The sequence below is a fragment of the Phaenicophaeus curvirostris genome, chromosome 1 (genome assembly GCF_032191515.1).
Source record: "Phaenicophaeus curvirostris isolate KB17595 chromosome 1, BPBGC_Pcur_1.0, whole genome shotgun sequence".
Taxonomy (NCBI): Eukaryota; Metazoa; Chordata; class Aves; order Cuculiformes; family Cuculidae; genus Phaenicophaeus; species Phaenicophaeus curvirostris.
The window spans coordinates 187,651,976-187,675,650 of NC_091392.1; the positions used below are offsets into that span (position 1 = coordinate 187,651,976).

Here is a 23,675-nt window from a genome sequence, read left to right on the forward strand (position 1 = left end):
TTCAGTGGAGTCATTTGGAGTGTAAAGCTAGTACAGAATTTTGGTCCGTATTGTACAGCTAAATAAAAGCAGGTGTTTAGAACAGACAGAAATGGTGCAGCCAGACCATAGGTCTAGTCAAACTAGCATAAAATGTATTCCACATTTTGAAAACCAAGTTGCAGCCAAAGTGTTTTGGGTTTAACACAGTGAGTGACTTTTTTTATTTCACTTCTGTAACAGTTTGACAAAATCTAAGGCCATCAATAATGACTTTCAGATAATGTCCTGGTTTCTGCTACACTTGTTTCTGTATCCTGTGGCATAGCTGAGAAATCTATGAGGAAGATTCTTTCCTTTTACAAATATTGCTGGTTTTCAAGGTTTGTATTCATTCTGAAATCAATTCAGATCGAACCACTTCTAATTAGCCCACTCATATATCTACTAATTTAAAGAGGAACTGAAATGCTTTAAAATAAATACATGCCAAACATTACTTAACTCTGATAACCATAGTTTACATACTGCACAGCCAATGAAATGTTAAAGCACCGAAAAAAAAGTCCAAAAAGAAGCCAGTCTGTGGAGTCGATACACAACTACATCATAGCAGCTACAGAGCAAAAAAAGTAATAGCAGAGAGCCCCTATGGTTTAGACAAGTAGTTCCAGGCTGCTTGTCAATACACTGGCCACACAATCTCTTGCACTTGTTTTTACAAGATGAGAAGGCATACAAGAATATTTAGGTCAAATAAATAATATATGTCTCATAAATAGTGCAAGCCGGTGGGTGTGTCCCTGGAGAGTTCTCTTTAGTGGACAACATTTCTTTCCTGAAAATGGATGCAAATGTGTTTTAACCATTTATATCAAGCGTACCGATGCTTTATTTACATTCCTTCTCTTTCACGTACATATCTAGAAGGCTGAAGTTAGAAAAAAACCAAACAATAAAGACACAAACCCACCAGAAAAACAAAAATCAAGGAAACACATTCCAGGCATAAATGAAAATATACTGGGTCAGTTACTGCTTGTTAGATCTCTTTCTGTCATAAGTAGGGTTCTTATTAACACTTGTCTAGCTACTGAGTGGCCAGAATTTTCCTCTTTCATTAGTCACAGATCTGAATTCATCTTGAAACAAAGACTAAACTTAAGACCAGATTCATCAAGTAAAGAATACTCAGAAAGTACGGCAAGCAAGGAATCAAAATTCAGACAGAGAGGTGGAACCGTCCAGCAACCCAAGTCCAATATCTGTGCATTCCATCTCTTATCGTATATGTATTTACTGCTTCTTTACATCCTACTGTACATTTTCCTATTCATTATCAGTCACCTACAGCCAGGGATGACCATGGGCTCTCTAGCTCACTGCACTACTTAATAATGCACTTACTATATCTTCTCACCTCCTACACTTGTCACATGTCCTGACACAAATTTCAAGCTGCTACTTACAGTCATACTTGAGTGCCTTTCAGACCAGCCTCTACGTCTCATGTTTGCCAAATGGTGGATCTGGAACTCTCTGTTCCGCCTGTACTCAGCAAACATTTTAAACCACAGCCCAACCATTTTTAAAACCAGGTGTAGATCAAAATTGCATCAGTATGTCACTGAGACTGGTGTCTTCTATGTCAAGAGAAGCTGTTTCTGCCCAAATATCCCCAAAAGCTTCTCTGATACCAAAAGGCTTCAAACAAAATATTACGAAGATTATAATCCCCAAGAAATGTATGTTCAGTTTTGGGCCCCTCGCTATAAGAAAGATATTGACGTCCTGGAGCGTGTCCAGAGAAGAGCAACAAAACTGGTGAAGGGGCTAGAAAACATGCCTTATGAGGAATGGCTGAGAGAACTGGGGTTGTTTAGCCTGGAGAAGAAGAGGATGAGGAGAGACCTTCTTGCCCTCTACAATTACCTGAAAGGAGGTTGTAGAGTAGGTGGGTGTTGGTCTCTTCTCCCAAGTGATAGGTGATAGGACAAGAGGGAATGGCGTCAGGCTGCATCAGGGTAAGTTTAGATTAAACATTAGGAAAAATTTCTTCACAGAAAGGGTTATCAAGCACTGGAACAGGCTGCCCAGGGAGGTGGTTGAGTCACTGTCCCTGGAGGTGTTTAAAAGGCGGGTAGATGAGGTGCTTAGGGACATGATTTATTAGTAGACAGGTACAGTTGGAGTTGATGATCTCTAAGGTCTTTTCCAACCTAATAATTCTATGATTCTGCTACATGTCTATCTGAATTTGAGAGTACTATGACAAGCAGCAGCAATAACAACTTCAAGGTCCTGCCACCGGATTCACTGCTCAGGATGGACACGGATCTAACTGGTATCTGTAGCTCAGAGCTTTCCCAGCTTCAGTACTCACAGCTTGTCCTGCTTAGCATGCAAGTTAATGTAGGAGGGAGAAATACTTATGCTACAATGCCTACCGTTCATGGCTTGGAGCATTTCTGCCATAGGAAAGTCACAGTTGCAAGGGCAGAAGTAAAGGTACATTTACCTTTTTCAGACAATAGCCACCATACAGGAGTGCGGGAATGAAACAACGAGACGGACTCCAGATAGATGTAAAAGCGGAGACCTTTATTGTTGGAACTTACAGGTTTATATACCTTTGCTTATCTGTCCATGCGCTTCTCATAGCAACCTGATTGGCCCAGGCCTATTGCCCACGTGCTCGCATTCACCAGCAGCAACATTTGGTTGGTTAACCTCCAAAACCCCACACGCTGCCCCTAAATGCTGTCTCCACCCTGATTTGCATCTCTGATGTTCACCTCTTTGTTCAGCTTTCCGCTCTTACAAGCCAAGGTCAGTTCAAGGACCCCAAGTCAAAAGTATCCAACAGGTCTACCTTGCTATCACTGATTCCTACACAGGAGCTCAGAAACTTCTCATATTGCAGTTGATCAGCATTGTACTTCTTCATCAGGAAACTTAACTAGCTTCTGTCCCATTTCATGTGCTCTGAACCATTGTTCTGCCTTAGAGCTGTAGAAAGGAAAATCTGGAAAGAGGAAATGCATCAGTCATTGCATCCATAAATGAAGACAGAGGATTATTACAGCTTCTGTTCAGGCCATTTCAGGGGTGTTTATTGGCACATACAGCAGTTCTCTTAGGATCAGCTGAAACCTAATGGGTTACAGCAGCCTTTGTAGAAAGACTGTTAAAAACGGAGCTAAAAGAAGTGAGAAAGATACAAAAAGCAAGGCTAGATTTTTCAGTGCTGTGAATGATTTTGTTACAGAGGGTTATCAGTATGAACTAATTTTACACAAAGGCACTGGAAAAGCATAACTCCAGATTCAGAAGCTGTGCTTTCCCCAGGGAAGGCTCCCAGGAGAATCACTTCCGATTGCTTTTGTCCCAGCCCTCTTCCCTTTCAGTCCTGGGTAGGAGTACCGTATGTCAACTCCTACGAGAGAGAAAAATGAGAGAAGAATGATTGTACTAGTCTTGAAATCCCCAAATGCTTTTAGTGGTTGTGATTTCCCCAGTGAGCAATTTTTAAGAGAACAAGTGGATAGAATCATACCGCAAGCCATCAGACTGAAGGATAGAGCCTTAATTATAATCAAGCATCATCCCTACTACTGTTTCATCAACTCAGGAGTCCCTTGAATATTCATTCCTCTTGAGGGCTTGGGACAGAGATCTCTGAAGGTCTCTAAATCCACACTTTAGGCAAGAACTCTGTCTACACTTTATTGTAATAGAAACGTTGACTATATTTATTGGACATATATTCACTGTTCCATTAGGGAAAGCTAAAGCAGCCCGGCGTTCCCAGCAACATGGTGCACATCTGTACATGTGTACAGCAGCTGTACAGTTGCATTGTTTACACTGTTCTTGTATCAGCCCTGAGTTCCCTACCAGAACTGTGGGATACACCAGTCAGACACTGAAAACAAATATGCAGGAGTGACATTGAGACATTAAAGATTTATAGTCATATAAATCAGCTCTGCTCATCACCCTTGTCCTGATCCTAAATCCTTCTTTCTAGCACTGTTTTTTATGCATATGACTGCTGTGAATAATGATTGCTCTCATAAATCTCCACAGGTTCAGATACTTCATCACACACTTCCTGCATCTATGGCCAGGGAGGCAGCCCTATAGACCTAACTTCTAAGGCCAGCTTACAATTATCAGCTCTACGGTCATGTATTTTACCATTCCACTTCCTTCACAGTTCCTAAATGTAAGATGTATGAAGTATTTGACATTTAGGGAAAAACCAGCATTATAACAACTCCCCCAAGTTATGACCATGCACTAATTTTCAGACAACACATACTAATAAGCACGTAATTTGCAAATCTTTATTTCAATCCTAATACATATCATTTACAATCACCAGTTTAAAGCATTTAAAAATTTAAATGAGAACTATTGCTAATATTAAAGAAAAGAATTATTATCATGATCATTGAGCCAAAAATATGAGCAAGTATATAATTAGCATGTCTGCATATATATGCCATGTTAAGAACTGATACTTGTTACAAATAATTGATTTGTGAATAGATGGGTTCTCCATGAACTTCAGAAATCTGTAATTCAAAATCATCCTCATTACAGAAACTGGTCATCTTAGCTGGAAATATTTCTATGGATGAATGAGCCATGAAAATTAATCACTTTTATGGCCACAGAAAGAGGTTGTTCTGGTTCACTGTCCAGATAGTAAAATATTAGAAGCCTGTACTCTAGTTTATAATTCATCAAAGGCTATAGTTAGCCCTACAGATATTAAAAAACATTTTCTTGCTCCCTCTGAAACAGAAATTGCTCTAGAGACCTCTGCAGCTTGTAGAGTTTAAAAGCCAAGTCCAATAATTTGATTAATATTTGTCTGTAATCAGTCAATAGGAAACACAGCTTCTCCTTGTTACCACGTCTCTGCCTTTGAAACGGAATACCGGAATTAATAAAAAAGTTAAAAGCCGATGTAATGATGTTTGTTTATTTGTCACTGGGACTCTGCTGTCTAGTGTACAGCACCATAAATGAAAGTATTTTCTGTGCATTAATTTGCTCTGTACTAGCCAAATGTGACAATGCTGCTCAGCCAGTCAGGTAGTAAAAGCAGTCAGAGGAGCAGAAGGATTCTGAAGAAGCTATTTCATGAGATGGCACATTAAGTATGTGAAGAATACACCAAAAAAAAAAAAAGACTAATTAAATACCTCTGTTTTATAGAAAGGAAGAACACTTTTGGAAATGTGGTACACCAAAATAAAATGTAACAAATAAATTCAGCTACTGACATGACAGGTATGGAAAAAATAAAAAAGCTTTTGCACCTGCCATAGGACAAGGGGAAATGGCTTTAATTGGAAAGGGGAAGATTTAGATTAGACATTAGGAAGAAATTCTTCACAATGAGGGTGGCGAGTCACAGGGACAGGTTGCCCAACGAAGTTGTGGCTGCCCCCTCCCTGGAAGTGTTCATGGCCAGACTGGATGGGGCTTTGAGCAGCCTGATCTAGTGGGATGTCCCTGCCCATGGCAGGGGTTTTGGAACTGGATGATCTTTAAGGTTCCTTCCATTCTATGGTCCCCAAACCCTTCTATGAATCATTTGGAGTCCCCAGATATCAAACTTTGGTGTTAGAAAATAAGTCTTTCAGAAAGGTATGCCCATGGCAGGGGTATGCCATTCAGAGTGTATCTCAGCATGTAACTATGAACTTTTACTTTCCAGTGTATTTGTCCCATATAAATTCTAACTTTCATTTGATTACATGGATTAAAGTGGAGTACCACTTCCATACAAGCGATAATTGTGAAAGACATGTTGGATCCATGAAGAACTTCTAAGATACTTTCCTCTTTGATACTAAGGAAGTCAAATTCTTCCATTTAGTGGATTCTGCCACCAACCAAGCTCATAGTTTAAGCCCTTACTCTGAACATCATGTGCAACACAAACCAGTCATCAGAGAATAAAGCTAATGTTTCTGCTTGAGGAGTGCATCTTGTTGGACAACCCCTCCATCACTCTGCTACTGTTTCCCATGTCATGAACAGCAATACATTTCACTTGGTTTTTTTTTAATTACGTTTGCGAGTTTGCACAGACAGTTCTAGGGGTATCATGCTCAGATTATAAATGTGTAGCTCTTATTTATTTCTTTTGCAGCCTGATCATCACAGTAGTACAGTTTGTTAAGACGCAATGACAGCACTGCCTACAACAGTTGCCAATTCCTGCATTCAAATATGATAACATATCTTTAAGCATTACTACCACACTTTCCACCAAGGTGCAAGCACAAACATTTAAATCACCATGTACATGTCACAGCGTTATAGTCACTTGTCCTTCTGACAGAGAAATTGTTTCATCTGTTACAACTGAATACGCCTTTCAGAAATTTTTGCAGAAATACTCCACATGCTTTTAAGAGCCATGATGCCCATTATCTCATTTAAAATATCTAGAATTATCAACATGCTTCAAATCATTTTCAGCTGTGAGATATTACTTTGCCATCAAACAGAGCAACCAGAGTTGCAAGCCAGCCTTTTCACTTAAGCATGGTCAATATAATGGTTTATAGTACAAAATTTTCTCAGGATATAATTTTTTTATTACACTTGTCTTGCTTTCTGTTTTAAGAATCCCAAGAAGTAAGCATACTGTCACTGTCCTCTGTGATCTTTTTAAGAACTTCAAGAACTTTGTGGTGGCCTAAAGAAGCTCAGTGCTTGTCATATTCATCTCATGATTTTTCCCAATTAGTAAATGAAAACTGTCATGAAAGCATTTTTTGTAAATATAATTAAAAAATAGACAAAAGCTGCACGGAAGTAGAAACAAAGTGCACTGTTCTCAGATCCAGAAAAAATCATAGAATCATAGAATAGTTTGGGTTGGAAGGGTCCTTAAGGATCATCTAATTTCAAGCCCCCTGCCATGGGCAGGGACACCTCGCACCAGACCAGGCTGCTCGAGGCCTCCTCCAATCTGTCTTTGAACACTCCCAGGGAGGGGACGTCCACAGCTTCCCTGGGCAACCTCTACCTGTGAATCATCAACCTCATTGTGAAGAAATTCTTCCTTATGTCTAGTCTAAATCTGCCCCTTTCCAGGTGCAAACTTGCTGAGGGTGCACTTGATCTCATTGTCAATATAATTGATGACGATATTAAACAGCACCAGTCCCAATATGGACCCCCGAGGGACACCACTTGTCATGGATCTCCATCTGGACATCGAGCCATTGACCGCTACTCTCTGCATATGACCATCCAGACAGTTTCTTAGCCACTGAACCATCCACCCAACAAATCTATATCTCTCCAATTTAGAGAGAAGGATGTTGTGGGGGATCATGTCAAAGGCTACACAGAAGCCCAGATAGATCACATCCGTTGGTTTTCCTGGGCCCACTGCTGTGGTTACCCTATCATAAAAGGCCACTAATTTGGTCATACAGGACTTGCCCTTGGTGAAGCCGTGCTGGCTGCCATTAATCCCCTCCTTGTCCTCCATGTGCTTTAGCACAGCTTCTAGGAGGACCTGTTCTGTGATCTTCCCAGGCACAGAGGTGAGGCTGACAAGTCAGTAGTCCCCAGGGTTTTCTTTTCTACCCTTTTAAAAAATGGGCACAAAATTGCCCTTCTTCCAGTCACCAGGAACTTCTCCTGATTGCCATGGCTTTTCAAATGTTATGGAGAGTGGCATGGCAACCATATCAGCCAATTCCCTCAGGTCTCTGGGATGCATCTCATCAGGTCCCACAGACTTATATATGTTCTGGTTCCTCAGGTGTTCACAAACCTGATCCTCCTCTACAGTGGGAGAGGCTTTACCCCCCTGCTCCCCATCTTGTCGTCCCATGACCCAGGAGGGGTGAGGAGAGTGGTTGTCAGTGAAGACTGAGGCAAAAATGTTGTTAAGTACCTCAGCCTTCTCCTTAGCTGTTGATACGGGGTCACCATTTTCAACCATCAGTGGGGTATGTTCTCTTTAACCTTCCTTTTCTGATGGACGTGCTTGTAAAAGCCCTTCTTGTTAGTCTTCACTTCCCTTGCCAATTTCAGCTCCAGCTGCGCCTTGGCCTTCCAGACCCCATCCCTGCACAACCGTCCTTATACACGCCCCAGGTTCCCTGTGCCTACTGGCAATGCCTGTGCAGTTCCCTCTTGCTCTTCAGTTTGACCAGCAGGTCTTGACTCATCCATACTGGTTTCTTCCCTTCCCTGAGTGCCCTTACGCTTTATGGAAAGCATTCTTAAATATTTGCCTGCACTGTTCTGCTCCCTTGCCCCCAAGGACCATATCCCAGAGGGTCCTAATGAGTAACTCCTTGAAGAGCTGGAAGTCTGCTTTCCTGAAAGTTAGGGTCCTGACTGTACTCCTCGCTTGTCCCATATCCCGCAGCACCTTGAACTCCATTAGTGCATAATCACTGCAGCCTGGGCTGCCTCCAATCTTGCTGTCACTTATGAGTTCATTTGTATTAGTGATCATCAGGTCCAGTACTGCATCCCCTCAGGTGGGCGTCTATATTAGCTTGGTTAAGAAATTACCCTCAGTGCACTCTAGGAGTTTCCTGGATTGCCTACAGCCTGCCGTGCTACTTCTTCAGCCTATGTCATGGTGGTTGAAGTCCCAATCAGCCACGATAATTCATCAGAAAAATAAAGAAAAGAAAAATTTATTTAAACCACATATGCAGCAGAAGTAAAAGAAAATCAGTGTGTTGTGTTAGCATAGGCAGGGGAGAGACATAGTTGCTACCAAAAAACTGATGAGATGTATGTGCAGAGAAAGGTCTCCCCAAGATAGACAATTTTGAACATCCCAAATACTGAGCCATTTATCAGACAAGAAAGAAAGGAGCCCAGTAGCAGAGGATAACTACTCAGAGCAGTCTTGGCTACTGAGAACATTTGGCACCCAAGGGAAAAGGGGTTCTTTTCAAACACCTAAGACCATCAGAGTATCATGTTATTTTACCTGAAGAGAATAAACAGTGAGTTATAAGAAATTGTTCCTTGCTGTAATAACCTGCAAAAAGAAAAAAAAATCAATTTCGACTACTTTGGGTAAGGTTTTTATTATGGCTTGTGCCCACGTACAACTTGTACTTGACAAGAGCATCTTACATAAACATATTAAGAGATAATGAAAGCATTACTTGCCCTGGATGTGCTGTTCCAGTGATAAAATATCTTGCCATAAATTTTTGGGGCTTAATTTTCAATCTGAACTTCTCTAATTTCAGCTTCCAAACATTACACCCTTTTCTGTTAGGTCAAGAGCCATGTGAAACCCTGGTGAAGGTGTGCTGTAAACCAGTCATCTCTTGATCTTCTTTTAGATTAACCGAACAAAGGAACTTCTATATATCCTTCACTGAGACATTTTCTCAGGTCTTTGGTATAATTTCTGTGACTCTTTCCTGTGTTTTCTCTTGTTTCTCAGTACCTTTTTAAAATAAACTGGCCTGAACTGTATCCAGCTTTCAAATATCAATCTCATCAGTTCTCTGTCCAGAAGTAATATTACCTCCTTGCTTCTGTTCATCATTCTTCTTGAATCACAGCAGCCCACATTGTTACAGCTCTGCACAGAGAACTCATATAGCCAACACAGACAATGTTTTCCAGTACTCAGTCCTCCACAATGTAGGTACAGCTACATAATCTCTTCTCAAAAATAAAGTTATGCATTTAGCTGCATGTATTAAAAAGGAAGTTGTCTTAACAGACTGTGCAAATAAAAGCTTCCCTTCTCAATGCCCTGCCTTCCTCTTAATTTACCATTATATCCATCTTTGTAACACATCCATTCTTTGGTTCTTTGGATTATTGAATAACTGCACGCCTGGCACAGGCTCTGTTGGAAGCTAGTGTTTTAGGAGGTTGTAGCATAACAGCTATAAATCCTTTTCATAAGCATTTAAATGAAAACTGGCACTAGTGTTATAACAACATGTGATAAGACAAGTGCCTTTGAAAAATCTGTTGCATCTATGGAGGAATGAAATGTGCCTTCTCCCAAGTGACAGGGGACAGGACAAGAGGGAATGGCCTCAAGCTCCGCCAGGGGAGGTTTAGGCTAGACGTTAGGAAAAAATTCTTTACAGAAAGGGTCATCGGGCACTGGAACAGGCTGCCCAGGGAGGTGGTTGAGTCACCTTCCCTGGAGGTGTTTAAGGCACGGGTGGACGAGGTGCTAAGGGGCATGGTTTAGTGTTTGATAGGAACGGTTGGACTCGATGATCCGGTGGGTCTCTTCCAACCTGGTTATTCTGTGATTCTGTGATTCTGTGATAGCATAACATCATGCCTATGTGATAAGGCTTATTTTCAATTAAATTGATACAGATTGGCAAGTATTCTTTTATTCTCCGTTTTCTTTCTCTCCTTCAGAAATGGACAAAAGACTGATTTGGGATAAGGGAATAAACTCAAAGCATTCTCTACATAACCTTTACGTTAGTTATGCCCCTAACTGTTTTCAGTCCACCAACAAATTCAGTAAAAATGAGTGAAGCCTTCAACACTTGTTTCACTAATGGGAGGGAAAAAATAAAGGCAAAAAAAAAAGAAGGTAAGAAGGTAAAATGGGCTGTGCAGTGCATAAGGTATTCCAGCTCAAAGATTCTTAAAGGTCAGTAACAACTGCACAATTTTGTGCATGGGCAGAGTTTGGCTCATTACATGGTCTGAGCGTCTAAATGACACTCATGTCACACTGAAGATGAAATCAACGTGAAGGTTGCTCCTTGTCAAAGTGAGAAAATACTGGCAAAGTGGAAGGAATTAAAAAGAAGTGACAAACACATTTACAGAACCTCAAGTCACCTTTTACTTTGCAGGAGAGAATCATTGAAGTAATTAAATGTAGGCCTAAGCATTCATAGAGAAGAAGGATGCACATTTCTAAGTAAAACTTACCCACAAGTGTATTCGAATCAAAAATATTAAATGCTCAGAGATAAAGAAACTACAGAGAAAAATTCAGGAACAAGGTAGTTGGGCTGTGAGCATTTTAACACTACGTATAACTGTCTCAGCGTGACAGAAAAAAATCATTATAGTAACTCTTCATACATTCACATATAGGACTCTGCACATATGTTACTTTAATGCTTTACTAGATATTTGGCTTTCAACAAATTTTACACTTAGGAAGTTAATCTTTAAAAGTTTTAAATATTTTTCTGAAATTTAAAATTCATATTTAATACCACTGTGGATAATTAAAGATTTTAAATCTCCCAAAAGAAAATTCTAATAAAAGCAATTTCTAAAACACACATAGTCTTCTGTCATATACTTGGTTCATTCACGCTTCCTGTAAAAAGCTAACCATTACTATCTGCCAGAGCTGGTACTAGAATATGAACTTTTTAAATGTTTTTATTTAAATTACCACAGAACTATGTATGGGGAAAAATTCAAAGGAAAAATAACTCCAGGTAGGAGTGTTCTGGGGACTGTCACTTGCCTTGATCCTCTGGCTTTGGTTATGTGGATTAGAGTCTAGGAGCCTGTAAAAAAGGATTAAGAAGAGAAGGTTCTTAAAAAGGAATGAGAAAGACACACAGGATCCTACTGGATTTTCTGAAGGAAGATCTGCTAGCTGGTAAGGCCCCAGGTGAAGACTATGTCAATGTGTTACCTAAGGATCATCTTTTCCTCTTTGAATTTGGCTATTTGGTTTCTACGGACAGATCTGCATCTACTCACTGGATGAATCAGGATGCATCCCAAAGCCTGATGCTCCTATTGTTCAGATTGGGAAGTTACTGGACTGGGTGATGTTTTTCACCTCTAGGCTGTATGGACAGACTTCCCAGCCACAGCACACGGGGTCCTGGAAGCAGAGTTGCCTTGTAGGACATGGCTGAGGCACGGATCCAGAGGAGCAGTTCCCATGTATTGCCAGCCACAGCTACCTGAAATGAAGAAGTGCACATGTCTAAACTCATCCAGACCTCCTGGGTATGGCAGGCCAGTGGCAGCCTGAAGAGTAATTTCTAAACTATGCCTTGAGGTGGGTAACAGCATCAGGTTTCACAGCTGATGCCTCAGGATATGCCAATATTATGCAAAATCATATGGTGTTACCTGACACAGGCCAGAGTATCTTTGTACATCACCATGGCAGTCACAACGTCAGACAGGGCTCCTAGCTCAGGTCCAAAGCCAGCACAGCCCGACCTCTGCTTCCTGATCCAGCAGCACCAGGCTGTTCTGTGCTCGCTTGAGGGTCAGCAAACATCATCTGTATGAGCATGTTCACAACAGAGACAGAAATCAACAGTAAGACACCAATACGAGTGCTCTTTAACTATGACCCATCACTGATTTTTGCATCTGTTAATCTTCACAATGCCTAAAAAAAGATTTTCCTCTAAATTACAACTATTCTATAGTGCTAACGAGTGAAATCCTTGTCAATGCCATCTGCTCTAATGACCAAGACAGTCCACCACCTCACTAATAGTGACAAACTGGCAATACAGGATACAGACATTAGCTTGTTTATAATGTGTTGTAATTGGGATGGAAATAATTCACAAATTAACTAAGTGAATAAACACAGCTCTCCAAAGTCCTAAATTAAAATATTCAATTGAAATGCCAGTCTTCTCCTTTGTGAAGCAAATGTTAAAAATAGGATGGGAAAAAAAGGCTTTTTTTTTTTTAATGCTACTGTCCTAAGCGTAGGAGTGACAGATGCAAACACACCAAACACATTCAGGCTAGATCACAGGGTTTGTTACACTATCACATAAGAAATCAGTGGATAAATTAGGAAGACAGAGATCAGCAGCAAGGTGATACCCATTTTTAATCCTTGTTATAGAGCAGGAGGGTCACCAGAAATATGAATTAACGATCTCGAATCATCCAGCAAACTTTTACAAGGCTTAGCACATTGACTGACATGGAATGAAGGGTGGCACCACACGTGCTTGCTGAGCACATTACTCAGCAAGGGAGGAGGAATTCTTTCCTCCAGTTTCTAATTGTCCCGTAGGATCAGATTTTCCAAAGTGCTTCAGGTATGTAGTGGTCCAAATGAGGACAAAGCATATTTTCTTAAAATTGCCCAGGGTCTTCTAAAGGCCAACTCATCCCACTATTTTGACCTGCCCTGGAAGACACACTTCTCTCCGCTAATATAGGAGACCCTCGGAGACGATCATCTTCTTCACACAAACATCTCTATCTTGTGTCTAAAGGTGTTTGGTCCAGTTCCTCTGACCCAGTGACTTCTACGCAGGCTCAGTTTCTAACTCACTGGAAGTCCCATTGGCCTGCATATTACATATCCAATATGTAACAGCTTCGCAAATCTGGCCACATGTCCCTAATATCATCTTCTGAAGATGACAGGCGCCCCTGTGCCCAGGCTTCCCCAGCAGGCTGCACACTGTCAGAGGTTTAGGACAACTCTCCATGACCAACACTCCATGGTCACTTCTCCATGGCCAGCTCATTGTGGGCCAGCTCTCCATGGCACAACTCTCCATGGGAACAGCTGTCCACAGGGAGTCTCAAACCCGAATCACAACCTCAAACTTCCACTCTAACTCTAACCCTCCCCACATAGAATTGTTCTCTTGGAGAGTCAGCTGTGCATTTGTCCTGCAGAGAGCTGTCCACCACGGAGAGTTGTCCCACAGAGAGTTGTCCCTTTCCACACTATCAGATACTACGCTCTCCAGACCTGAAACTGAGCATTGCTTCTTTAAATTTTTATTTTCGTTTTCAAATAAAATGAACCACAGAACCACACACCACAGAATCACAGAATGGCTGAGGCTTTAAGACACCTCTGGAGATGTTCAGACAGGACTAGAAGTAATGGTTTTAAACTAAGGGAGGGTAGATTTAGACTGGATACAAGGAAGAAATTCTTCACAATGAGGGTGGTAAAACAGTGAAACAGGTTACCCAGGGAGTTAGTGGAGGCTCCATCCCTGGAAACATTCAAGGTCAGGTTGGATGGGGCTCTCAGCAACCTGATCTAGTTAAAGATGTCCCTGCTCCTGCAGGGGGGCTGGAGTAGATGATCTGTAAAGGTCTCTTCTAACCCAAATCATTCTATGATTCTTTGATCTATGGTGTGGTCCAGGCCTGCTGCTCAAAGTAGGGTCAGTTAGAGTAGGACACTCAGGACCGTGTCAACGTTTGAGTGTCTCCACAGATGGAGAACCCACAGCTGAACCCACAGCTTTTCTGGGCAACTCATGCCAGCACTCAACCATCCTCATAGTATGAGTAATTTTGATTTAACCCAGTTTTAGCAGGCTCTGCTGCGAATGTAAGGTCCACGAGGAGCAGCACCACATTACTGGTGAAGCTCGATGTGATCCAGCAATGTGCACTTGCAGCCCAGAAAGCCAACCATATCATGGTCTGCATCAAAAGAAGTGTGAAGCGCTTTTAATTTCAACACCGCGCGCGGGGGAGGGGAGGGAGGGGGCGAGGAGGAGCGGGGGGGGGGCGGACGCCCCCCCCCGCTCCTCCTCGCCCCCTCCCTCCCCTCCCCCGCGCGCGCGCGCGCGCGCGCGGCGGACATCACCTGCGCAGGCGCGCGCGCGCGAGGCGCGCCCCCTCCCACTCGCGCGCGCGCCGGGCGGGGGGCGCGCGCACCTGCGCTGCCGCCCTTGAGGGCGGGCGGTCCCGGCTGCCGCCGCCTTTAGAAACGGGGGGACCCCCCCGTCCCGTCCCCTCCACCCCTTCTCTTCCTTCCTTCCTTCCTCCCTTCGACTCGCCACCGAGCGGGGTTGTGGGGGTGGGAAAGAAAAAGCCCAGGGGGACCCTGCGACGCCTCGGGGGATGCGTGGTGGCGGTGCGGTGGCTGCGTCGAGTTTGTAAGTTGTCAGACGATATCGCCCCCCCCACCCCCCCCTTCCTCCTCCTCCTCCTCCTCCTCCTCCCCTCCTTCAACCTGGGTTTCCTCACAGGGGCAGAGGTGAAGGATCCCCCGCCTCCATCCTCCCTGGCCAAATATATTCCTGCTTGGAATAACGGGGTTTACAGCAGCCCCCACCCCAAAATTGCAGCACCTGGTTGGGAAGGGGGGATTGGGGGGTGCTTGCTGTTTTCTCTTCTTGCACCGCCGCATGCCTGTGCCTTCTTCCCTCTTTAGGTGAAGGGAATTCCCTTAAGGATTGCTCAGCCTCTGTGTGTTGGTCTCTTGGCAGTTCTAAATATCCCTCCCCCCCTCCCTACCCCGCCTGCCTGTTTTTGTTTATTATTATGTTTGGGGTTTTTATTGTCACATTTATGTAACAAGTGCTTGCCTGCACATCAGGTTGGTGTTTCTGTCTAGGGTGTTGCATGCTCTGGGGGTGATGTATCCAATGCTATGTCTGAATATTAAAAAGAATATCTTTCTGTTGAAGAAGACAGGGGTTAAAATGAATGAAGATCTGAAGGTTAATTTGAGCTGGCTGCCTCAGGATCATGTAGAAGCCAGCTCTACCGAGAATGCCTCAGCCGCAGGCTCCTCCCTGGTTCCTGTCGTAGACCCAGAGCCAGAGCTTTTGGTAAACCCCTGGGACATTGTCTTGTGTACTTCAGGGACCCTAATCTCCTGCGAAAATGCCGTTGTGGTTCTTATCATTTTCCATAATCCCAGTCTTCGCGCCCCCATGTTCCTTCTGATAGGCAGCCTGGCGCTGGCAGATCTCTTAGCGGGCATTGGATTGATCATCAATTTTGTTTTTGCATACCTTCTGCAGTCTGAAGCTACGAAACTGGTTACGATTGGACTGATTGTTGCTTCTTTCTCAGCATCTGTCAGCAGTTTGCTGGCTATTACTGTTGATCGTTACCTCTCCCTGTATTATGCTTTGACTTACAATTCAGAGAGGACTGTCACTTTTACCTATGTCATGCTTATGTTGCTCTGGGGAGCATCTATCTGTATTGGACTGCTGCCTGTAATGGGCTGGAACTGCCTCAGAGATGAATCCACCTGCAGTGTTATCAGACCACTCACTAAAAATAATGCAGCTGTCCTTTCAGTCTCTTTCTTGCTAATGTTCGCCCTCATGCTGCAGCTCTACATCCAAATCTGTAAAATCGTGATGCGCCATGCCCATCAGATTGCCTTGCAACACCATTTCCTGGCCACTTCCCACTATGTGACCACCCGAAAAGGAGTGTCTACTTTGGCCATTATTTTGGGGACTTTTGCTGCGTGTTGGATGCCTTTTACGCTCTATTCTTTAATAGCAGATTACACCTATCCTTCTATATACACCTATGCCACCCTCCTGCCAGCTACCTACAATTCCATCATCAATCCTGTAATATATGCTTTTAGAAACCAGGAGATACAGAAGGCGCTTTGGCTTGTCTGTTGTGGCTGTATTCCTTCTAACCTGTCTCAGAGAGCGAGATCACCCAGTGATGTCTGATTGGCAGCTAGGAGGATGCTCCTTAACCTGTTACTTTCCAGGCATTCTTGTGATGCTGTCTTTGGTTTAGATGTATTCATTATATGGTGTGGGAGGGGTTCATATAAAAGCCACAGGATGCACTGATCTCTTTGTAGCTGTAAAACCCCAGTGACCAAAGGGAAGCGAGTGGTTTAAGGAAGATTTCCAAAATCGAAATAATCAGTGTTCTGACAGATTAAAATGTTGCTCAGGGTCTTTTTGTTATGTTAACCAGACTTTGCCATGTTTGCCATGATTTTACATTAGGTTTGCTAATTAAAAGTAGATTGAAACAGCATACCTCCCTTGCAATTGTTTGTGGTTGAGTTCAGTCATACTGCACGTTACAGTCTTGTCAGGGTATTTTTTCCCTCTTTAATTCTTTTTAAAACGGAAAAAGGAAACCCATGTCCTGTTATACCATTTGCATATCATCAGAATACTCTTCAAAATAATGGCCAATTGTACTGATTTATATGGTATTTATTGTAATGTCAGTGCAACAAATTTGCTCTAAGTAAGGACGTATTTCTGTAGCTTTTAATTTTACATCTTGGCATGAGCTAGCTTGATGATTGTTTTAAAGGGTTCCCTGTTCTGAGTTCTAGCTGGATGCTAAATCAGAAGATAGACTTTGCCTTCCTTTTCAGAAATCAGCCATATGTTTTCACTTAGGTATGGGACATCAGAGCTCATTATACTATTAATTTTAAAAAGAATTCAAGGGGGAATTTCAAAATTGATGAAACAATATGGCCTCTTTTGGCTATGCATTTGTAGTAGATGCAACACAGAAGTTTCTCAGACGCGTTTCTCCTTTCAGAAGTGGAAGTGTCTAAGAAAATAACCTACATTACTTGCAGCACATACTTAGCATCCATATGAAATGGTTCCCTTTAAGCTTGTTATCAAGGCAAAACTATTACTACTTGTTCTTATCGTTCTGCTATATAATTTAAAATACTGAAGTTCATAAATTTTCAGAGCATATCTGGTTTATAATTGTATGCTATGAGAATTGCAACATGAAACAATATTTTCTCCTTTTCTGGTTTGATTGCAGGCTGTAGTTCTTCACACAGCATACATGTGTAGTTTACTGCATTTTAGGATGGTAATTCTGGTCTAGAAAGCAGAGCTTCCTCTCATGAATGGTTAGGTTTCAAATCACTTCTAACCTTTTACTGAAGCCACATTAGAATGCACTAGAAATAAAATATTATTTTATAATTTGAAGACTTGTTTGTCAGAGAGAAAATCTTCCTGGCAGATATCTTTGTGAAGCTTAAGGTTTACCATGATACCAGTGCATGGGAGTTCATAGTACCGCTTCCATTAACGTTGATGGGAGCTCAATGTGTACGTGCCCTGGCATCAGTAGGAGGTTATGTTCCCTTGAGTGTCACAGTCAGCATACTGTATTGTTGCTTCACTATCTTCCATTACAGTTTAAAAAAATCCAACTAACACAAGTGTAAAAATAGCAATATTTACAGTTAAATGAAAAAATACACCTGTACAGTATACATAGTAGAGACACCCATGTTGCTGGTCTGGATTTTTCCAAATGGAATCTGTATTTTTCACATGGATGTTTGGGTGACTGTAGCTTTTTTGTGGCAAAGTTTCTGTGATGTTAAGAGTCATATGCTATACACAAAGCTGAATCTCAAATGTGAATGAGTTGTCTGTAAACAGGGCTCTGTAGAGATTTTTCTGAGCAATAATTAATTTTGGTTGCAATGCTGGGTTCAAATTCTATTATTTACTTGGTTCAATCTTCATGATATTTGGCTCTTACTTTGTAATATGATTAGTCAAATAACTGCATGGCATGGTCCAGTAGAGCTGTGAACTTGCAGCTCCTTTGGCTTCACTGCAATTTACAGATGTTCATCACAGTTAGACTATGGCCCCTGCTCGGTGTAGGATATTGATGTTCTTTATCGACTTATGAATGCTAATGAAACTCTAGTCACTGCCTTGTTCCTATTTTGTTATGAGTTTTTGTATAAGAAATAATCACTTCATAAATATCCATGTTTTGTATGCATGCAGTAATGCAAGTATGCAAAGCGTTGGGAATAAATGGAAGTAAAAGTCATGAGCTGAATAATATAGAGAGGATGAATACTGTAGAGTGGCACTTTTTAAAACAAATAAGTTAGTCATGCAAGGTTTGTTCCCTTGTGCCCTGCTTTGTTTTCCTCAATTGTTCTTCTGTATCAGATTGCTAAGAAGTGTGATGAGTATGAGCAGCTACAACTGTGACCAAAATTCATTCCTAAAGGCAGCTGTTGTGCAGCTTACGTGGACCTGTTCTCATCCTCTTGCATTGACCTCACAGGCAGTAGTGTCTTTCTCTCCACAAGACCCAGGTGGTAGGAAAGCCAGAAAAAAAAAAAACCAGCACAGAGGGAGATAATGTTGTCCCTTCTTCTCATGTAGGTTCACCTGGTGTCTTTACCATCTTCGTCGTTCCACAGGCTGCCAAAATCCAGATACAGAATGTGGGGGAAGCTAACATTTTCCTTGTGCCATAGCACAGAGATCTGTAATTGGAAGCTCTTCTCCCGAGGAGAAGCAAGTCAAACAGAGGAAAGAAGGATTAATTATAGGAGTTCTACAAAGCTAGCTTGTAGGGATGTGACTTGCCCTCATTTGTGGAGTAGCACATGGCTGCCTTTCACCACAAACAGATGATAAACATGATTATGCCTCCTAAGCTGCTGCTGTGACCTCCAGTGAGGATGTTGTCTCTTCCAGAAATGTGTTCTTAAACTGAGACTGTGCAGCATAGGCCAGAAAATATTTCTGGAAGTCGGTGACATTGGTTTGCCCACAGCTGTCAGACCAAACTTTAACACGGTTTGCAGTACTGGATAGATGCTATTGAACACACCTGTGAATGAACTCAGGAGAAGGGGCAGAGCTGTGAGTACAAAGCTTCCTATGTCACTTTCAAGAGGAGAAATGCTTTACAAGGCAGCACTTTTCAGACCCTGCAGAATTAAACAACTCTCTGCTGTCACCTCATAGTTACAGTGTAGGCCCTGGTTCTGTATAGTAACGTGCCAGTGTCCATCTGGCAGAAATTGAGCCAGCTTACAAGATTCTGTCATTTTGTTGTCCCGTTAAACAACATCCATGTGTAAATCCAGGGTGTTTGATTCACCATTCTGTGTCCAGTGAAGTATCTTTCATATCTCCATCTTAATGCGTAATTTAGTTTAAAGAATTGAAGTTCTTACTAACTTACTTCACCCGAAGTTAGTAATGGGTTATATCTTGATGGGCAAAATTCACTCAAGTTATTTTTTTCATATCTTTATCCTCAAAGCTTGGGAGAGGATTTTTTTTTAAATTGTTTTTTTTTCTTAACCATTTCTCCTGACAGTAAGTTTCCAGCAATAAAGGGAAGTACATTTTTAGCACAAAAGCAATAAAATCCTCCATGTGGCAGGTACTATAAACTGCTGAGTAAACACAGAGCAATAGTGTGGAAGCAATATATTCTTTAGACAAAAAATAGTGACTTGCATAAGGACTTTAAGTAAGCAGAAGTCTTCCTTTGTTAAGTGGCTGTCAGACAGATGTGAGACATCATTTCTGGTTGGTTTGGGTTACAATTATTGAGTTCCTGAATAGAATTACTTGGCAATAACCTTTTACCTTAGTTCTTGGATCCACAATTCAGTGGGGATTTTTATTCTTTTTGTCATTTGGCATTTAGTTGTACAGCGGGGGTTTTTTTTAATAAATTAATTGTGTTCAGGATTTCTGATTCTAAATTAATACTGAGACTACTCTTCACCGAGCGAAAACTGAGAATACCTGAATTTTTGATACCCACCAAGATGGATATGATAAATGGTGCTAGCCCGTTCTGAAGACAGGTTGCTTTTTAAAACAACAAGATTGTGGTGTCGCTGAAGAAAACCCATACCAATATCCAGGGTACATCGAAGCAAGCTGTAAGGCCTGCTGTCTCTGCTGTATCTTGCTGCTGTAGGCGTTTAGTGACTTAAGCAGTTGAGTCCATCCTTTGTGATCAGGGGTTAGCCTCAAGGCATCTTGAAGTCGCCAAAACCCTTCCATGAACAGCAGTGAACTTTAGCTTTTATCAGTGGCTGTTCTATCCCCGAAGAGTTATCTTTCAGTTGCCTCATTTTCTTAGGGTTTATTTAGTTTTTAAAAGTAAGATACTTGTGGATTCATTTCTCATAAGTGATGAGCAACCTGCAGTGTGACTAGAAGTTGGGATAAAGTAGTATCGCTATGAGTCAAGCTCCAGAAACATAACTACACCTTCATTACTTTAAAAAAAATAAATGAGTCTATAACTTTCAGAACTGTTTTCAAAATGTTGGCCCTCACTCTTATGGAGGGAAGCATGTATGGTCTGGTTTTTTTATGTACAATAAAGAAAGAAAAATAAGAATTGGGCAGAGTGGTCACTATTTAAAAAAACACTAGCTATTCTGTCACTTCATCTCAGGTATTGAATTAGTCCTTGAAACAGAAACCAACTCTGGCAACTTTCTAGAAAATCCCGAGTACCTACAAGTCAGTGTAAAAGCTGTGTAGCAAAAGTAGGAGGACTAGCAATGTTGCTGATGCAAGACAATTTGATTTAACAGTCCTGTTGTGAGTGGGAGCAAGAACAGTATACCTGCAGACCTGCTGTAGACAGTTCAAATCCTAGATGTATAGGAATAGCACCAGGAAAAGGTGAGCAGGATTTCTTTCAATCATACTACTGCAAAATACCAGTATCTGATAGACTGTCACTGAATATAGATCCTATGTTGTAAGAATTCAAGAATGTTTTGAAGTATTACTGGCCAGCTATTCAGAAAGAGGTATCGTGCTGTTGTACTTTTTTGAAAGAAGTAATTAAGGATCATGCTAAATATCTACACGTAGGCTCATCACATGTCTTTGGGAGAAGGCCTAAGATAATTTTAAGGTTTTACATGGCAGCCTGTTGAAGCAGCTGATTCTGGAACAAGAAATTGCCCCAGAACATACATTAGATGCAGTAAATAATCTGTCCTTTTTCATATTTATCTAAAGGAACAAAATGCTATTTGCAATCAGAATTCTTGTTTGCAACTAGACAACATCTTTAATAATACTACGGGAAGCCACGTTATGAAAAACAGTTTGATAGTTTCAGTGGTAAACTTGGAAAAACGATATTTTCACATGCTTAGCATATTACACACTTGGCATACAGCATGTTAGCAAGAAGCCCTGTTACTTCATTGGTATTAGGCAGCAGAGCTACTTAAATTTATGTGAAATTTTTTGCTTAACCAGGGAAAAAAAAAGGCCAGTGCAGTTATCACTGGGAAAACAATTTTAAATATTTCAATTCCTGATTTTTTTTTTCCCTAATTTTTGTTTGACTTTCTATAAGCTGGTGGTTTACCCTCTCTTTCAATGCCACATTTTGTTTGGCTTAGTGGTAGTCCAGAATTATGCAATGAAGAAAAAAATATCACTCAATCTCTGCTGACAGGGAGGGGACTAAGAGGAAGAGGCTTGCTTTATATGCCATGAGTAAGCCATAGTACAGGAAAGGTAAATTAGGCATGCTTTTCTCTCCTGTCTCTCCATAAAAGAATGATGGGACTCCCAGTAGACTTGAAAGGTAGCGTGTCTGGAAATTTTTTGGTACCAAAGGAAATTACCCCATAAAACTGGGTGCTGCTGGCTTTGTCAGACCAAGAATTCGCAGTTCCATTTAATGGGTGAGAAATCTGGATGAACTGCAAGGATACCTGCTTCCATACTAAGTAAATAATTAAAAGCTGAGAAGATGGAATTCTTCATGGCTTGGTGAATCAGCCAGGTACTCAGTGCTTAAGCTTGTATAGAAAGGTTATTTTGTGAGAAGGTTATTTTGAACTGTCTGTTTTGAACCCTACTTGACCTACACAGAGCACCTGAGAGGGGCCCTGGGGCTGCTGTTCTGGGGTGTAGAGCAACAGTACCATGTTCTTGAAGCTAGCAGTACAGCTGTTCTGTTGAATGGTGTCTGGAGAGCAGAAAAAAAAGGAAATATGATCAGAAGTGAGGTCCTCCTCCCCTGAAAACATGACTTTATGTTTTGTTCAGATTATTATTTGTCTTGTTAATGCAGTCTTACATCACTGTGCTTGATTTTTTTGTGGAAAAATACTGAAAATATGAAAGTAGAACCAACAGCAGATTGTTTTACAGTAAGTCATTATATATTTTTTTTTTTAATTCTGAGGGGCAGCTGAACCTGTAACTTTACAGCTACTGATTATTTGAAACAGTCTGCTTTTGCACTGAAAAACTGAAGAAGTCCATGCTGCAGTTTATCCACATAATTGTTGTAGATTGTGTAAGCCAGACAATAAGAAAAAATAGTCCCATATTTCACTGTTGTACAAACTTCTAGAAGAGAAGAGGAGGAAAAAAAAACCAAGCAAACAACAACCAAAGAAACCAAAACCTGAATGTAGGTTAGATCAAACCACTGCAGTTAACTAGTGCATCACTGCTGTGGTGCAAACTAATTCAGTGCCATTGGAAGGATGAGGAGAGGTTTCCAGTGGTGGTTTTTTGCAAATGAGTTGAGAGAGTAAAAGGTCAGTCAAACATGCCATCTCAAACTCCTTGAGTTGCCTTATGAGGAAATTGTCCTTGCCTCCTCAAACCTTTTGTTTTGCCAAGGCAATTTTTACAAACTCTTGCTGATGTGCTAAATATTTAACTGGAAAAGATAGTATTATGGGTTTGGTCCTCGCAGATTGGGGGAAGACTTTTTATATGCCAGATGTAGTGAACTGATTTATTTATCTGATATCTCTAAGTAAAACAGACCTTTCTAAAAAGTGCAGAGTGCTGAAAGACATTCACTGCACAGTGAGGAGCTTCATGAAATTACTAGTGTAGAGTAATTAATCTGATGGGCATAGGATTATGGGATGCCATCCTGTTGTGTGCAACCATCTCCCCCCTCCCCCCGCCCTGTAGTAATATGTCTGGCACAATCATTTTTGCTTCAAGAGAAGTGTTGGTTTACAGTTGGACTCAATCTTAACAGTCTTTGACAACATAAATGATTCCAAGAACCTGCTTTTCATAAGTATAGTGCTGCATTCTTAGGTAAATCTTACTTACAAAGGTTCAAAAGAGTTATAACAAGTTATTAAAGTATGTCAGCAGCGCTTTGGTGAGCATTCGTCTTAAGCTGGAAATCTATCT

At 41.4% G+C, this 23,675-nt stretch overlaps 2 protein-coding genes across 3 annotated transcripts in view; one reads left to right on the forward strand and one right to left on the reverse strand.

Annotated features, from left to right (window-relative positions):
* The window catches only part of RASL11A (RAS like family 11 member A), a 427,718-nt gene that overhangs the window by 171,459 nt on the left and 232,584 nt on the right, over nucleotides 1-23,675 (reverse strand). The window lies entirely within an intron of this gene.
* Nucleotides 14,783-16,741, forward strand: GPR12 (G protein-coupled receptor 12). Of its 2 annotated transcripts, none has more exons than XM_069850016.1 (2): nucleotides 14,783-14,858; nucleotides 15,396-16,741. In XM_069850016.1, exon 2 carries the CDS (start codon nucleotides 15,408-15,410, stop codon nucleotides 16,410-16,412), a length of 1,005 nt encoding a protein of 334 aa, XP_069706117.1. In that variant the 5' UTR covers nucleotides 14,783-14,858; nucleotides 15,396-15,407; the 3' UTR covers nucleotides 16,413-16,741. The 2 variants fall into 2 exon arrangements, with proteins under 2 accessions (XP_069706117.1, XP_069706116.1); XM_069850015.1 differs by having other exon boundaries at nucleotides 14,797-14,858; nucleotides 15,393-16,741.

Excerpts from the sequence above, each read along its gene's own strand:
- GPR12 (XM_069850016.1), top strand. The coding sequence starts at position 15,408 with ATGAATGAAGATCTGAAGGTTAATTTGAGCTGGCTGCCTCAGGATCAT.